General features: G+C 37.5%; 1 protein-coding gene and 1 pseudogene across 1 annotated transcript in view; one reads left to right on the top strand and one right to left on the bottom strand.

Annotated features, from left to right (window-relative positions):
• TM9SF2 (transmembrane 9 superfamily member 2) overlaps window positions 1-13,284 on the top strand; it is a 63,453-nt gene extending 50,169 nt beyond the window's left edge. The window contains exons 14-17 of the mRNA XM_072782510.1: window positions 214-365; window positions 1,443-1,554; window positions 8,619-8,790; window positions 12,595-13,284. Coding sequence (XP_072638611.1) covers window positions 214-365; window positions 1,443-1,554; window positions 8,619-8,790; window positions 12,595-12,662 — 504 coding nt within the window. The 3' untranslated portion in view covers window positions 12,663-13,284. The remainder of the gene's footprint in view (window positions 1-213; window positions 366-1,442; window positions 1,555-8,618; window positions 8,791-12,594) is intronic.
• LOC140607894 (guanine nucleotide-binding protein G(I)/G(S)/G(T) subunit beta-1 pseudogene) lies at window positions 3,300-5,663 on the bottom strand (annotated as a pseudogene).
• Window positions 13,285-17,888: the final 4,604 nt, after the last annotated feature.

Genomic DNA, 17,888 nt, shown 5'->3' with positions numbered 1-17,888 from the left:
AAACAGTTGTGGCTTGCTGCAACAGACAGACTGAATATTGTACTGATAGAGTCTGGGTCATTCTTTCTAAATACACATTTCAGCTTGATGACTGAAGTAGACTTGTATTGCCAATACAAGCATGAAAGCTGAGAAAAAGGCAAATAGTCTAATATAGAGAAGAATTTTTAAAATAGATTAATTATGAATCCATTCTTTTTTTTTTTATTAAAGGCCATTGAACACCCTGTTCGAACCAATCAGATTCCACGTCAGATTCCCGAGCAGTCCTTCTACACAAAGCCATTGCCTGGTATTATCATGGGAGGGATTTTACCTTTTGGCTGCATCTTTATACAGCTTTTCTTCATTCTGAATAGTATCTGGTAAGCTAAAGGTGAAATCCTCTTATTCTCATTACCATTATATTATATTACCATTATATGTAGTAGCAGCTTGCTTTCTTTGTTTCTCTGGATGACTATCTTATAAACTGTTATCCAATAATCAAAAATATTAAGAGCCAAAAGGTAATTTTATCTTTTACATGTGTGAAAAAGAATAGTGATAACAGTAGCTGTTATTAATTGAGTACTTATTAATTCTCTTAATTCTCAGACCTCTGTGAGGTGGATATTATCCTCATTTTAGAGAGAGGTGAAGCATTGGATGTTAAGTAATTTATTTGTGTCACACAGTTACCATGTAACAGAAATTAACCTATCTCTCCAAACCTGTGTTATTAAATAAGTAATCTGTACTGCTTCAGAGAAAAGATACTCTGAGCTTGTTATAAAAGGGATTCGAACTAGCATTGGGAGAAGCATGGAGGTAGATGACCTTCAGAGTTCTTACTAATCCCAGGATTCCTTCATTCTCTTGATTTCTTATTTGCACGGAGAAACTTATAGTGCTAATTTTGAGCCAGTTTATTAGGGTATATATACACTGCAGTATATCATTATTAGTTGATCACATTGGTATGTTAGAATAAGTACCAAGGTTTGCAGTAGCTTAAAGTCAGAACTGAATCTGAGCTTTTTAGCGATTAGAACATATCTTTCCTTCCTGATTTTTATAGCATTTTCACAACTCACTGTTTCTTTCACACATGATAGAAACTATGTACGACATGGAACCCTTTTTTAGTTTGGCTCTGCCTGTCCATTAATTTTTTATTGAAATTATTTGCCTCGCTGGTAGACAATTAGACTAAGCATATTTGAATAAGAGTTTCAGGTTCTATGTGAGTGAAAAGGCAAAATCCAATGACATTGCCATATCCTTTCCTCTCCCTGCCCCACCCGTACTCCATCACTGTCTACACCTATGAGAATTTGTTGTCTTTGATTAGTTGGGGCAAAAAGCAAACATTTCCCAGTTCAGGGAACATGAAAGGATTGTGTCAGTTACTGTGTCAAAGAGAAAATGTTTATAGTTTAATCTTGATGTGTTCATTATAGGTCACACCAGATGTATTACATGTTTGGCTTCCTATTTCTGGTATTTATCATTTTGGTTATTACATGTTCAGAAGCAACTATACTTCTTTGCTATTTCCACCTATGTGCAGAGGTATGTATTAGTAGTGCTCATTTATATTAATTTGTAGACAGTGTTTATAATTTTGGCATAAGCCAACTTTGAATAATACTAATTGAACTAATTTCTATAAATATGTGTTTGTTAAGATAGAAATTGACCTGTAGTCCTAAATCAAATGTAGCTCTCATTAGGAATAGATTAAGATAGTATCTTCAGTTCAGTATATTTATTTAGAGCTTAAATTTAAAATGTTAATTTCCTGAGAATAGCACATTATGCTGAGTTTTCCTTTTTGAGTTTTTAAATGTCTAAATTAAAAATTAGTGTTCTTCATGAAATATAGTTATTTCTAGGCTGGAAATTTAGTAAACATTTTTAAGTGAGAAAATTCATTAAAACATTTCAGTGTTACATTATAATGAATTCTATTCATGGCAAACTGATGGCATTCTCTTTTTTTTAACTGATGGCATTCTTATGTAGAATTAATTTTTAAAGGTCTAGATTGTATTAAATCATTTATTTTATAGTTATTTTCTGTATAGGAGATTGAATCTGTTCAACTTGAGATGCTTTTTTTTTTCCAAAATTAAGGTTAAATTCACATAATTTAAAATTTAACAATTTTAAAGTGAACAATTAGGGGACTTATTACTACATTCATTTACAGTGTGGTACAACTACCACCCTTCCTAATTCCAGAATATTTTCATCACCCTTAAATAAAACCTCATACCCATTAAGTAGTTACTTCGCCTTTCCCGTCTCCCTCCCAAGACCCTGGCAATCACCAGTCTGCTTTCTGTCTACATATTTACCTATTCTGAACATTTCATATAAATGGAATCCTATAACATATGGCCTTTGTGTCTGGCTTCTTTGACTTAGGATGTTTTCAAGATTCAGTACTTTGTTCCTTTTTGTAGCTGAATAATATTCCATTGTATAGATATACCAAATTTGTTTATCCATTCATCTGTTGATGGAAATTAGGCTTGTTTCCATCTTTTGGCTATTGTGAATAGTGCTGCTATGAACATTCAGGTACAAATACTTGTTTTGAGTACCAGTTTATCTTTCTTTTGGGTATATACAAAGGAGTGGAATCGCGGAGTCATGTGGTAATTCTTTAACTTTTTGCAGAACCACCAACCTTTTTCACAATGACTGTACTATTTGCATTCCTGCCAACAATGTACAAGAGTTCTAATTTTTCTACATCCGTGCCTACACTTGCTGTTTTCCTTATTTATTTATCTATTTTTCATGTCAAACTGCTTTATTACATCTTAAATAACAATAGTTTAATATAGTATCTATCTTGCATCCAGCCTCCTTGCCATACATTGACTTTAAAATTAAATACAAACAGTGAAGGGCACATGGTGCAGAGAGCTCTACAAAGGTGTCAATGGAAAGGAAGGAGGGCTCGTGTTTATTTTCTCTGCCAGATCCAGACATACTGCATGTCACAGGACAATTCTGTACAGGATGCTGCAGAAACAGAATGGAGAGAAGCCACCACTGCTGCTGTGGAGTGGGATTGGGTACAGGGAGGTGGCCCATGGCTCTGCCATCCAAACACTGCTGCCGGACACACTGGCCTCCAGTGGGACCAGGGAGGTCTGTGTGTTAGAGAATGATCTGCCTCAGATGCAAAAGGCTGGCAAAGACAGGCCATGATGAATTTATAGAGGAAGGCCAGGGTCTCCATCCCCTGCCCCCACCACCACCCCCACCCATTAATCCAACAATTTTCATTTGGAGCAAGACTCTTTTTTTTTTTTTTTTTTAAAGAAAGAAACAGTAACTAATCCCGCTGCCCAAGCATGTAGCGCTTCTGGCTGCACTGCTTCCCAACACTTGTGCACAGAATAGCAGCAGTGAGTGGACAGAGCCACAGTGGGTACAACTGTAAAGAGGTTATTTCTTAAAAGAAAAAGAACATCTAAGGATTGAGTCCTATATGTGCTTTTGAGTATTTCTACAGCATGCGATTCTAAGAGTAAACCCACCCAATATGGCAAACGATGAAATTTTTTTTAATTTAACTTAGAAAGTTTGAGGTCATTATTTTCAAAACATTGATTTGTACATGGTTTCATACACAAATAATTGACTGACTATCCAAGCACAGGACAGGCGCCTCTCTGGAAAACAGGTTCCTGATGGGGCGGCGGGCAGGGCGCAGGATAGTGTTAGGCTATTATTACGAACTTCCCTCTGACTTCACAAGGAAACCCAAGGCGAGATTAAGAACTGAACTGAGAAGGCAGGGAGGACAGGTCAGGGAGCAGACGGTGCCTAATCTGAGTTTACTATTCATCATGCATTCAAGACCAGCCATAGCATGTGCTTGGTTCCTTTCCTTATTAGCATCTTCCTTTCTATGCTATGTTTATGCCTAACAATTATGTGACATGAGACAAAAAAAAGAGACTCAATTTATATCATTAACAATTTCAGAGAGGCTGTACCAGACCCTCTTCCTCTGTGTAACTACTGAATGAAAGGAATAGATTTTAAAAAGGAAATATGGGGCAGCCTGGGTGGCTCAGCGGTTTAGCGCCGCCTTCAGCCCAAGGCCTGATCCTGGAGACCCGGGATCAAGTCCCACATCGGGCTCCCTGCATGGGGCCTGCTTCTCCCTGTGCCTATGTCTCTGCCTCTCTCACTCTCTCTCTCTATCTCTCATGAATAAATAAATAAAATCTTAAAAAAATAATAATAAAAAGGAAATATGGGATCCCTGGGTGGCTCAGTGGTTTGGCACCTGCCTTTGGCCCAGGGTGTGTTCCTGGAGTCCCGGGATTAAGCAAAATCCTGTTACAGACACAACCTGAAATTTAGAACCTATTACAAGATAAAATCCTCAACTTGTTTGGCATGAACAGCACAAAATAGGGTCACTGACCTAAAATTCAAATGAACTAGTAAAAAAAAAAGTGTGTGTCTGCCTCACAATTACACTCAAGTTTATCTGCTGGTTAGCACATTTATTACAGTATTTCCTTTTAAATTCATCCAAGACAAAAAAAAAAAAAAAAAAAAAAGGACACAAAGACAATGGTCCCGGGAGGAATGGACAATTTGAGTTTACAGCACAAAGGTTCTTCCCTCCTTGGGAATTGTGCTCTTGATTTTAGCAATAAGTGAAGGAAAAGGTCTTGCCCTTTTAAAGTTCTGAGGGGGTGCAGGGCATCCATGTTAGTAGGGCTGGATTGGAAATGCTGTCACTGTAACGCTTCAAGGTTGGAATGATCTTCCAGTCGCCACAGCGTCTACTTGCTGTCAGTGTTAGTTCCAGATCTTGAGGAAGCTATCCCAGGACCGTGTCGCCGTAGCCATCCCATCGTCAGTCACCCCCAGGCAGCTGACACGGTTGTCATTCCCAGCCAAGACACCTGCTCTGTCGGCCTTGAGTGCGTCCCATACATTGCAGTTGAAGTCATCGTACCCTGTGAGGAGGAGGCACCCGCTCTTGGAGAAAGACACCGAGGTGATCCCACAGATGATGTTGTCATGGGAATAAGTCATGACCTCCTGCTGTGCACGAAGGTTGAACAGCCTACAGGTGGCATCATCCAAGCCAGTGCAAATGCATTGCCGTTTGGAAAGAAACAGATGGCATTGATGTCGGACTCGTGGCCGGTGAAAGTTTGCCGGCACATCCCTTCTTGCACATCCCAGAATTTGGCTGATGCATCACAAGCACCAGAGACAAACAGTCTGGTGTTGGGAGCGAGAGAAGGGCTCATAACATCCCCAGCGTGTCCAGTGAATGTGGTTGACTGCTGGCTGGTCTCAATGTCCCACAGAGCACAAGTGGTGTCCCTAGAGCTGGTGATGATCTGATTGTCATCCAGGAAGCGGCAGCAGGACAGATAACCTGTATGTCTGCCAGTTCACGGCTCACACGTACATTCCCTTCACGAGTTTTCAGATTGTAAATGGAGCAAATGTTATCCAGGCCACCACAGGCCACATAGTTCCCAGAAGGGGCATATGCACAGGTCATGACCCATGAGGAACGCAGAGGGTTGGCATGGACCTAGTTTGTAGCGTAGCTATCCCAGATGATCAGTTTGTTATCCTGTGAGGCACTGACCAGAAGCCTGGAATCTGTGCCCCAATGCATGGCATAAGTTTTGGCCAAATGCCCTCAGCGTTCTCCTGGTGTGTGCATCTGGATTCTTCCTACTGGGTCGATGTTGTTTGTGATCTGAGAGACAGTTACATCTGCACATGCCTTTCTAACATCCCTAATTTGGTTTTTAAGCTGCTCGGCCTCCTGCCATAACTAGTCAAGTTCACTCATCTTCAGGTCCTAGTGCTCTTCAATGCCAACTCAAGGAATCTGAGATCTTAATTCAGAAGTGCTTCTGGTCTGGTCTCCAATGCATGGAAAATTGTCATCCCAACTCAGAAACTTCCATAGAGGAATTGAGCAGATATAGCTGATACCACTTCCGTGTGCTGTATAATTTAAAGGACTTGAGACGTGTCTCAGACACCTCAAAGAAGCATACGGGGAGGGAGTATCCCCCAAGTCCAAGCGCGGCCACCACCCGGGCAGAAGGGTCAGCCTGTTTTCCTTTTTAAAACAAAACTATAGCAATCTCCTAGTAGGTGTGAGGTGGTATCTCACTGTTTTGATTTTCATTTCCCAGTGACTAATGATGGTGAGCATCTTTTCTTGTGCTATTGACCATCTGTGTATCTTGTTTGGAGAAATGTCTATTCAAATCTTTTGCCCATTTATGAACTGGGTGGTTTATCTTTTTTTTTTTTTTGAGCTGTAAGAGTTCTATATATATTCCAAATACTAAAATACTAAATACTAGATCTTTATCAAATAAATGAGAGAAGACATTTGCAGATATTTTCTCTCATTCTTTAGTTGTCTTTTTACTTAATAATGGCCTTTATGCAAAAGTTTTTGATTTTGATAAAGTCTGACTTCTCTATTTTTTCTTTTGTTGCCATATCTAAGAATTCATTGCCAAATCTAAGGTAATGAAAATTTACCTCTATGTTTTTTTCTGAGTACATAGTTTTAGCTTATATATTTGAGTCATTGATCCATTTGAGTTAATTTTTAGTTGTGATAATTAGGAATCTACCTTCATTCCTTTGCATGTGGATATCCAGTTTTTCCAGTACCATTTGTAAAAGAGACTATTAGTCTTTTTCCATTGGGTGGTTTTGTAACCATGTGGAAAATCCATGGGTCATAGATGTATGAATTTATATCTGGATTCTTAAGCAATTCTATTCTGGTAGTGTATATGCTATCCTTATGCCAGTACCACACTGTTTTGATTACCATAGCTTTTTTTTTTTTTTTAAGATTTATTTATTTATTCATGAGAGAGAGAGAGAGAGAAAGAGGCAGAGACACAGGAGGAGGGAGAAGCAGGCTCCATGCTGGGAGTCTGACGTGGGACTCGATCCCGGGACTCCAGGATCGCGCCCTGGGCCAAAGGCAGGCGCTAAACCGCTGAGCCACCCAGGGATCCCCTGAATACCATAGTTTTGTAGTAAATTCTGGAATTGGGGAGAGTAAAACCTCCAACTTTGTTGTCCTTTTGTGAAGATTATTTTGGCTATTCAGGACCCTTTAAAATTTCATGTGAATTTGGGATCAGCTTTTCCTTTTTTTGCAAAAAAAAATTGGAAATTTGATAGGAATAGCATTGAATTTTAGGAGAGTATTGCCATCTTAACAGTATTAAGTCTTCCAACCATGACATGGGTGTCTTTCCATTTGTTTCAGTTGTCTTTTAAAAAAAAAACAAAAAACAAAAAAAAACCAATGTTTTGTAGTTTTCGGTATGTAAATCTTTCACGTCCTTGGTTGAATTTGTTCCTAGGTATTTGATTTTTTGGGATGCTGTTGTAAATGGGATTTTTTTTTAAGATTATTTATTCATGAGAGATAGAGGCAGAGACATAGGCAGAGAGAGAAGCAGGCTCCTCGCAGGGAGCCCATTGTGGGACTTGATCTTGTATCCCAGGATCACACCTTGAGCTGAAGGCAGGTGCTCAACCGCTGAGCCACCCAGGCGTCCCTAAATGGAATTCTTTTTTAAATTTTCTTTTCAGATTGTTCATTGGTAGTATATAACAACACAGCTGATTTTCATTCCAATCATGTATCCTGCAACTTTGCTGAATTTATTAATTTGCTATAGTAGTTTCTATGTGTGGATTCCTTAAGATTTTCTCATTTATGCTGGTATGCTTTGTAAACATATTTGTTTTTTTCACATATTTTAAGGGGTAGAAAAGAATGAAGTATTTTTTTTTAAGATCTCCTGTTAAATCTATAAGCTTTATATAAAAGTAAGAACTGTTTTAAAAATCAACCTTGTTTAAATTTTGTTAGTAGTAACTGAAAATAGATTTCATCAGGCCTTGATAGGATAATCTTTCTAACATAAAGTTGACCAGACTATATGATAAGTAATATTAATTTTAAACTACATAAGTAAGCTCTTATGCATTGCTTTTCTTTGGGCAGAGTACATTTTATTTATTTTTTTTTAATATTTTAGTTTTTTATTTGTTCATGAGAGACAGAGAGAGGTAGAGGCAGAGACATAGGCACAGGGAGGCATAGCTCCCCGTAAGGAAGTATCCCGGGAAGAGTACATCTTAAAGTACAGTCTAGGGGCACCTGATGGCTCAGAGGTTGAGTGTCTGCTTTGAGCTCATGGCAAGATCCTAGGGTCCTGGGATTGAGTCCCACATTGGGCTCCCCACAGGGAGCCTGCTTCTCCCTCTGCCTGTGTCTCTGCCATTCTCTCTGTGTCTGTCATGATTCAATGAATAAAATCTTAAAAAAAAAAATACAGTCTAATTCTTCATTATTTGTAAACCATTTAAGATTTTGCCACAGGTTTTTAGCCAGTCTTTAAGTAGCTCCCCTAAAAGTAGAGGATAGTTCTTAGCATCTTTAGTGAGGAGGGAAATGGGCAAGGTTCAGTAAGGGAAAGAGATTGGAAATGATAGTAAAAATTAGATTTGGAGGCTATTATATGTTATCTATTAATTGAAAAGTAATTCTTATTCCTTTTTTCTTTTTACTCTAGGATTATCATTGGCAGTGGCGTTCATTCCTTACCAGTGGCTTTACTGCAGTTTATTTCTTAATATATGCAATACACTACTTCTTTTCAAAACTGCAAATCACAGGAACAGCAAGTACAATTCTGTACTTTGGCTATACCATGATAATGGTTTTGATCTTCTTTCTTTTTACAGGTAAGAATTAAAATGATTAGTTTTAGTTAATAAGTTTGTTGGCAAATTATTTATAAATATTTTCCTTTTATAAAATCCATGATGGTTTCTACTACTACGCACTGCTGTATTTAGTCCTCAGTGCAGCTAAGCATTGTTTGATCTGCCCTGCTGTGAGGTGGATGTCAGTAAACCAAAAGTGAGGGAACCAAACCTAATGGAAGAAATCTAGACAGACACCATCATTGTCCTACCATCCCGGGGTACCTGGACCCACACCTGCCCAAAGTTTTCCCCTGTAACCTCTTAATGGTATATAGTCTTTTGCAAGCTCATTTCAGAAGTAGGGTAAAAAGTTTAAATATGAGTAGAAGTTGAGGGGGTGAAGTCAAGATGAGCTTGAGAAAAATGTCATCAAGAGAACACCATCATAGAACACTCCTTATTCTAGAAGTTTTAAACTATAAGTTTATATCTCCACTTGAAAATCCAAGTACCTAAATGGGAAGTATTGGTACTTAGGTTATTTATGTGTGTCTTACCTGTTCACTAGATAAAAGTTTTCTGCATCTTAGAGCCCTTAGAGTAATTACTTGGTAAACATTTATGGAATAATCAAACTTAAAAAAAGAAAATTGTAGGACCTTTCTTTTTCACAAAAAAAATGTGCATCTAAAATTTGTATTTAAATAGTGTTGCATGTTCTTTGAGGAAGTATAGAATCTGAAAAGGAAAAGGGAATTTAAAAAAAATTAGAACTGTTCTATTTTTTAGTCATTTGTTAATATTTAAGAGAATTTGGTAGAGTTTAAAGTTTCCTTATAGGAAACTTTAACTGTATCAGCATAGAATGAGCTTTAAGCTCTTCTGTTGATTCTGTATTTCTAGGTCATTGGTCAGACAGTGGGGTAGGTGTATGTGTGGGAGGTGTTTATCTTGATGCCATGTGATCAATAAGATAGGTCCACAGCTATAAATCTTAATAAATAGTCTGTAAAACAGAGGTAGCCTATGAGACAATGAATTACTGCTTTTATGCATCTGTATCTGTGTGTTCCTAAGGGCATATATAGAATAATTTATTCCTGTTTACACACAAAAAAGTAGTGATCTTAGTGAATGTCTCTTGGTTTTCCAGGCATGTGATATAATAAGAGTTTAACCATCACCTAAATCTTTATTGTTCTGGTTTTTAGTGTCACATTTTATTTATTCAGAGTAAACCTTTGTAATCTAAATTTGGGAGCCACCTCAAATTGAATCATCCAGTTTAACCAATAGCTTTTGGTATATGTCACTTTATGGGAAAGATTCTCTAAAGGGGAGTGGTGAGCCCATTCAGTGTCTTACATGTTTCCAAAGTGGGATACATCTGTATTTTACTTCAGTGCTCCTAACTAACACCATGTCATTGAAGTCAGTGTTTTACAAAACAAAACAATTATTCTGTCACATGAGAAAAGATGCCACTATCCATGTGTATGTTATATTTATCCCATATTAAGAACAAAGTGAAATAGTAAGAGTATTTTGTTAAGAATAAAACCTTAGGGTTACCAAATACGGTGATAAATGTATTTTCTCATCTTAAAATATTATCTTGAAGTTCTTGCTAAGCATAAGGTTGTTTAAATACATTTATGTTTTCACCATTACTTTTCTAAAATTAGCCCCAGCCTCTACACAGACCTTAATAATGATCTTTTGAATATCCAAAAGATGTATTTTTATTTCCTTTAAAACAGACAGTGACTGACAAATTGCAGGGACTCATACGATGTATGAATGAGTACAGTAATATTTATAACATCCCCTAATAATGTCCCACATATAGTCTCTTGACTTAGAAAATCGACTTAGAAAATCTCCTTTAATACTTTTTCTTTGTAGTACATTTAAGACAATGACGAAAACTTTGGAACTTTTTTTTATTTAAATTCAGTTAAGTAATATATAATGTATTATTGGTTTCAGAAATAGAGTTCAGTGATTCATCAGTCTTGTATAACACCCAGTGCTCATTACATTACATGCCTCCTTAGGGCCCATCACCCAGTTACCCTATCCCCATATCCCCTCTTCCCTCCAGAGACCCTCAGTTTGTTTCCCGTAGTTAAAAGTCTCCTACGGCTTGTCTCCCTCTCTGGTTTCATCTTGTTTTATTTTTTTATTATTTTTTAAAGATTTTATTTATTTATTCATGAGAGACACAGAGAGAGAGAGAGAGGCAGAGACACAGACAGAGGGAGAAGCAGCCTTCATGCAGGAAACCCGATGTGGGACTCAATCCCAGGACTCTGGGATCATGCCCTGAGCCAAAGGCAGATGCTCAACTGCTGAGCCACCCAGGCGTCCCTAGATCCTCTGTTTTGTTTCTTAAATCCCACATTACGAGTGAAACATATGATAATTGTCCTTCTGTGATTATTTCACTTAGCATAATACCCTCTACTTCCATCCATGTCATTGCAAATGGCAAGATATCCCTTTTTTGACAGCTTAGTAATATTCCATTGTGCATATATGCCACTTCTTTATCCATTCATCTGTCGATGGATATAAAGCTTACACAAAGATATGTGCATCCCCTTCTGTGTTCATCAGCACTTACATTTATTTTCTCGGGGTAATTCTGGAATTTTTTCAGTTTTTAAAAATATATTAGGCAGTTAACAATTTAGTAAATAATCTTTTGCAAAACAATGTCTCTGAATTTGTTTAGTAAATCTAAGCATGGTAAGGTTTAAAAGAGCACCATACTTGAAGTCAGAAAAAGTGAATTTGCATTCTAATTCAGCTATGTGGCCATTAGACAGTTTCTTAACTGAGTCTTATTTTTGTCACCTGTCTAGCATTCAAATTTTCTGGAACCTAGACTGATGAAGGAGATACTTGAAAACCAAAGCATTTATTTTTCATGAATCATCTCATTTACTTTACATAGGACAGATAAAATTATCTCTGTTTTAATAATAAATGGGGGGATCCCTGGGTGGCGCAGGAGTTTGGCGCCTGCCTTTGGCCCAGGGCGCGATCCTGGAGACCCGGGATCGAATCCCACATCAGACTCCCAGTGCATGGAGCCTGCTTCTCCCTCTGCCTATGTCTCTGCCTCTTTCTCTCTCTCTCTCTCTCTCTCTCTCTCTCTCTCTCTGTGACTATCATAAATAAATAAAAATTTAAAAAAATAATAATAATAAATGGGTTTGGAGATTTCATTTGACTAGTCTGAAGAATAATTCAGTCATGACAGAACTGCTCTGTCCTCCAACACCACACCACCTCTCATATTCAGTGGGGATGCACTTTGTTGTGATCCTAATTAGATCATTTTTAACACTGTAAAAACTTTGAGTTTAGTTTTATTGTATTTCTTTAGAAATTGATAATTCCCAATAACTATACTTAGGAAATAGCCCCCATTTAAGTCTATGAATCTGATATTCTGTTTAAGGTATTTATATCATACCTTGAATTAATTTTAATAGTGGTTTTCCATTTTGTGATATATTATTATTAAATAGGAAAAGGAAATTGATATCCTATTTATCTTTTCATTTTAGTTTTTTTGCAAGTAATAAGGAAAAGAATATTCTTAGGTAATCTTAGAGTATAAAAAGTTCTATCAAATCTGTAAAAAATTTGATTTAAGGTAGTTGTGTAATTTTCAAAAAACTTACAGATCTATGGTATATTCCTGGTAAGTAATAGTTTATAGTTTTGTGGCTGTTACTAAAGGAACCAATCATTTTAAATCTGTGTTTTTGTGTAAATTATGAAATTTCCTTTGGAAAAGTATTTATTTTTTTTTTTATTTTTTTATAGGAACAATTGGCTTCTTTGCATGCTTTTGGTTTGTTACCAAAATATACAGTGTGGTGAAGGTTGACTGAAGAAGCCAGTGTGTCCAGTTAAAACAGAAATAAATTAAATTCTTCATCAACAAAGAGCTGTTTTTGTGACTACCTTGAGTTTTATCAGACTTATTGGCCTAAGTAATCCTTGAGAAGCAACATAATTCTAAGTACACCTCTTCCCATACACCTGTCTCCACAAAATGTGTTTTCAACACTAAAACATTTGTATCGTGATTTGATTAAGTATATATTCAGTTCTCGTTGAAGAGCAAATTTAAATATTATGTGCATTTGTAAATACAATAGCTATAAAAGTTTCAATACTGCTAATGGCAGAATAGAGGAGGCCATATGAAACAGTGCTGATGAAATGCAGGACAGTTCATTGTAAATAGGATTTTCTAGGCTCGGTAGGTGGAAAGAATTATTTTTCTTTGAAGGAAATAACTTTTTATCATGGTAATTTTGAAGGATGATTCATATGATGTGTTTATTGGGGGGCTGTGGCTTTTAAGAAAATCTTGTATTGGTTGTAACTGTTCATATCTTCTTCTCTGTGTTGACTTCATTATTCCCATGGTACTGGCCTTTTAAACTATGTGCCTCTGAGTCTTTCAATTTATAAATTTGTTATCTTAATAAATATTGTAAAAACGTCTTCATTGCATCATTACCTAATGTATATTCAAGGAAAATCTATAAAAGAAATCTATGTACCAATGGTATTTTAAAATGGTTTATACTGTTTTATGAGATTTTACTGAGTTTTGTTAATGTAACACTTTCTTGGTTATCTAAATGAAATTCCAGTCTCTTGGGCTTTGTGACAAATCTGAGAGATTTTCACTATTAGTAATTATAGTCATGTACATCTAGCCAGATAAATAATGTATGTCTAGTAGTTAATATGGGCCTCACTACATTGTCATTAAGGATTTTATATTTTTGACCTGTTTTTCAAAATACGGTATTTAAAAATTTTTTTTAATAAAAGTCCCAATCATTTTATTTTTTTACTATTTTTGGTTTTAGAGCATGAGCTGTGGTGGGGGAGGGGCAGAAGGAGAGGGGGAGAGAGAGAATCTTAAGCAGGCTTCAGATTCAGCCTGCAGGCCCAAAGCAGAGCCTACAGGCTCAGTCTCATAACTCTGAGATCATAATATAGGCTGAAATCAAGATTTGGATGCCCAACTGACAGAGTCATCCAGGCGCCCCATTTTTTATTTTTTTAAGTCAGTATTTGTTTATATACTAGCAATGACTAGCAGATCTAGTCTTTATATTCATTTGGAGTTCAGTTTTATTTCTTAAGAGTTAGGAAATAACTGTTTCTAGGGTGCCTAGATTGCTGAGTTAAGCATCTACCTTCAGCTCAGATCATGGTCCCAGAGTCCTGGGATCAAGCCCCACGTTGGGCTCCCTGCTCAGCAGGGAGTCTGCTTCTCCCTCCCTCCCACTCACGCTCGCTCTCTCAAATAAAATCTTTAAAGGAAAAAGAACTATTTCACATTCATCTAATTGAAATCCATTTATGTGGAAATAGAAATTTGAGATGATTACAGAAACATTAGTTTGCTTATATCTATAAGGATATTCATCTTGTATTTTAGGGGCTCGATGCTTGCTGCTTATGAGAGAACAAATCAGATAGTAACATTGCTGGGCTCTTACTCAGTTTTATGTTGATACTCTTTTTTTTTTTAAAGATTTATTTATTTATGATAGACAGAGAGAGAGAGGCAGAGACACAGGAGGAGGGAGAAGCAGGCTCCATGCCAGGAGCCCGATGCGGGACCCAATTCCAGGACTCCAGGATTGCGCCCTGGGCCAAAGGCAGGTGCCACCCAGGGATCCCCCGATACTCTTTTTTAAAAAAACGAACCTGTTGGTTTTGAAGGAGCTCTAGTTATTTTTAACTTCTCACATGGAGATTTTAGAGAAGTTCCTTTTAAATTTATTTTCTGGGGCAGCCCCAGTGGCTCAGCAGTTTAGCGCCACCTTCGGTCCAGGGTGTGATCCTGGAGACCTGGGATCAAGTCCCACGTCGGGCTCCCTACATGGAGCCTGCTTCTCCCTCTGCCTGTGTCTCTGCCTCTCTCTCTCTGTGTGTCTCTCATGAATAAATAAATAAAATATTTTTAAAAAATAAAAAATAAAAATAAATTTATTTTCTGCATCTCTTAAAGTATAGTTTTTATGTATAATACTGTTAAAGTACGGTTGAGATAAGCTAGTTGACTAAACAAAAGATTTTATTAAAAAAAAACTGGATTCAGAACGAGGCTAGTTTTGCTGATCAAAGTTAAGCTTAAATTTTATTGTTCCTTCCATGAACAATTAGCTTAGTGACTCAAACAGTCAACTTACTGTTTTGATATAATTTTTTTAATATAAAACTTTAATTTTTCTCTATACTTCACAGTAAGCACATTTTACACAAATAATGAGGCAATTGGAAAAATAAAATGTCAAAGGAAAAGACTTAGTAGAGAGGAGAGATGAGAGATGAGGAAGGAGACAGCAAAGAGGAAAGCAAGCAAGACAAGTGGTGAGGAGGGCCTTGGAGAACACACCTCTTTGTGGCTTTGACGTCAGCTCCATGGTTCTAGCTCACTTGCCTCGGTTGCCATGGACACAGGGCAGTCACATGATTGGAGTCAGTTTGCTTTTTCTCCTCCCTTCAGAATTTACCTTTATGTGTTTTTCTCAATGCCCCAACTCTTGGCTAATTTGATAATCTGAAGCAATGACAGTATTTAAAGTAGTCTTAGTAACGCTATTTAACATTTGAAGTTTGGGTTTTATGGCGTATGAACAGTGCTTCAAGTGAGAGGAGTGCTTCTAAAGGGTGCCTTGTTTAGGTCACGGAGCACTTAGGGGAAGTGGCTGAGGGTAGACCTTTCTGCATTCATCATACCATACAAGGTACAAAGCTGGTGCATTGTGCAGCCTTGGAAGTTGCTGTATTGTCAGATGGGCATCTGGTGCCTTTGTCCTATGTGATGGGTGACTTGAAAATTAACCAGTACTTAAATCAATGCTATCAGGCCCTCATATTTTTACATATACCAGCTAAGATTAAGTAATGCCACGAGTCACAAAAGACTTTTAAAATTTAAAGCATTACAGGTCCTAAAGATTTTTTTTAAATGATTGATTATAGAAGGCTTTATAAAGGCCTGCTTTGAGTTTTTAATGAACAGGATAATGACCTCTTAACAGAATGTATTCCTTACCTTCTGCCTATGGATAGCAGGACATTTGAGTGTTTCATTAATATGTAAATTTATGTCATTAAAATTAAAATATTTTTCCATTTTTGTATTTTTCTCCTGTAGCCTGGATAGTGGCCATAACATCTCTGCCTGCAATGAAATCTATATGTAGAACATTTTTTGTTTGCTTTCTCAGAAATTTTTACTTTGTCAAACTTGTTTCCTTCTACTAATTTGTTCTCTCCTTAACTGAAATTTGAAGTCTAAACACTAAAAATCATTGTTACTGCACATTTCTCTAGGTTTTGAAATATGTTGTATTTTTTTGGCCTGCCCATTTAAACTTTCTATCTTCGTTCTCATATTTGATTATCTTCTGTTCTCTTTCATTCTTTGGCCCACTGATATAGTTGATAGTTTCATCAGTAATGAATTATTTTATAAAGAAGAAAACATTGGCTTCTAAAAGTCCTATTTATTATTTCCTTTGGATAATTTTAGCAAAAAGCAGTCTAGGCCACATGAATGGTCTTGACTTTGATATATAAATAGTACTATAATAGGCCATAGGTCATTAATTTCTCTGAAAAGAATTAAAAATATAACATTTAACTCAAAAATGATTGAAGGATTAGTGTTTACTTTTAAAAGCTGGTTCTCACTGAATCTTTATAATCAAGGAATGTATATATAGAATTCAAATCTGATTTTCTTCCTCAATATAAGCCAAATGTTTTTATTAACATTATTATCAAAGAAAATAATAGGCCAGTGAGTCGAAGTGAATCAGGCTCTCTTCTCTGGCTAATGCTACAGCTAGACAAGTTGCGTTGCAGCCTGCTGACTGGCACTGTTTCAGGTACAGGAGCAAACTAAGGTGGTAGGGCTAGGGTTGACCACAGGAGAGTTGCTGCCTGCAACTCAGTTGTGTCCTGCTTTGGCAGTGCTAGGATGGAAGGAGCTGTGGACTCAGAAGAACCCATCCTGTGAGACGCTGCTGAACCACGGCCCTACCACAGAGTATCCTCAGTGGCCACCATCACCAGGAGTCAAAGACACCTTACATATTCTTACTCCTCTGCTCTGGATTATTTGACCTTGAAGAACTTTGCCAACCCCTTGAGGGAAAGGGGTCATGATAAGAAACCTCTAAAGCTGCAGAACTGAGGTTGTAGGACCTTCCTTTAGGACATCAGGAAACCAGATGGTAATGGGAGCACCGAAGTGTGGTGGCATTTGCTTTTCATGCAGGGAAATTGTGAACCAGTCATTACTGGAATTGCACAAACCAGCTGACATCAAAAACGACCCCTTTCCCTGCCCACATTTATATGATTTCCTTGAGACCCATTGCATGACTAATCAGCAAATTGGGCAATCAACCTGTGCAGGATGGGGGCCCAGGAATCTGGTATCTGACAAACACACCCTGGGAGGCAGTGAGGACTAGGACCAAGATTCAGGCTGGCTTCCCTAAAGCCACCAGGATGCTTTGGACCTTCACCAACACAGTGATGCATCTTTGGGTTACCTTTAACCATTCTGGAGGCTGTATACCCACCTTTGTAAACCTGCCATGTACGTATGCATTAGCTGTGTGTGTGTGTGAGAGAGAGAGAGATTTGAGTGGAAGTGATCTAAAGAGCCCCAGGCTTTATATTTTTTTAATGATTTATTTATTTATTTATGATACACACAGAGAGAGAGAGAGAGAGGCAGAAACACAGGAGGAGGGAGAAGCAGGCCCTATGCCGGGAGCCTGACGTGGGACTCAATCCCCGGACTCCAGGATTGCACCCTGGGCCAAAGGCAGGCGCCAAACCACTGGGACACCCAGGGATCCCCCCGCCCTTTTTTTTTTAAGATTTATTTATTTATTTATGATAGACACAGAGAGAAAGAGAAGCCCCAGGCTTTAGAATCCTGCTCTACCACTACTGATCAGACCCCACCCAGTATAAAGGTTTTGACCTAAGTAATTCTTCCCATCCTCTGAACTCCTAATAATTTGTTACATGGTGATGTTTGACTGCTCTCTTATTCTTGT

The sequence above is a fragment of the Canis lupus genome, chromosome 17, assembly GCF_048164855.1.
Source record: "Canis lupus baileyi chromosome 17, mCanLup2.hap1, whole genome shotgun sequence".
In the NCBI taxonomy this organism is placed as follows: Eukaryota; Metazoa; Chordata; class Mammalia; order Carnivora; family Canidae; genus Canis; species Canis lupus.
The sequence above is the reverse complement of the archived record's forward strand: the minus strand, read 5'-3'. Positions and strand labels throughout refer to the sequence as shown.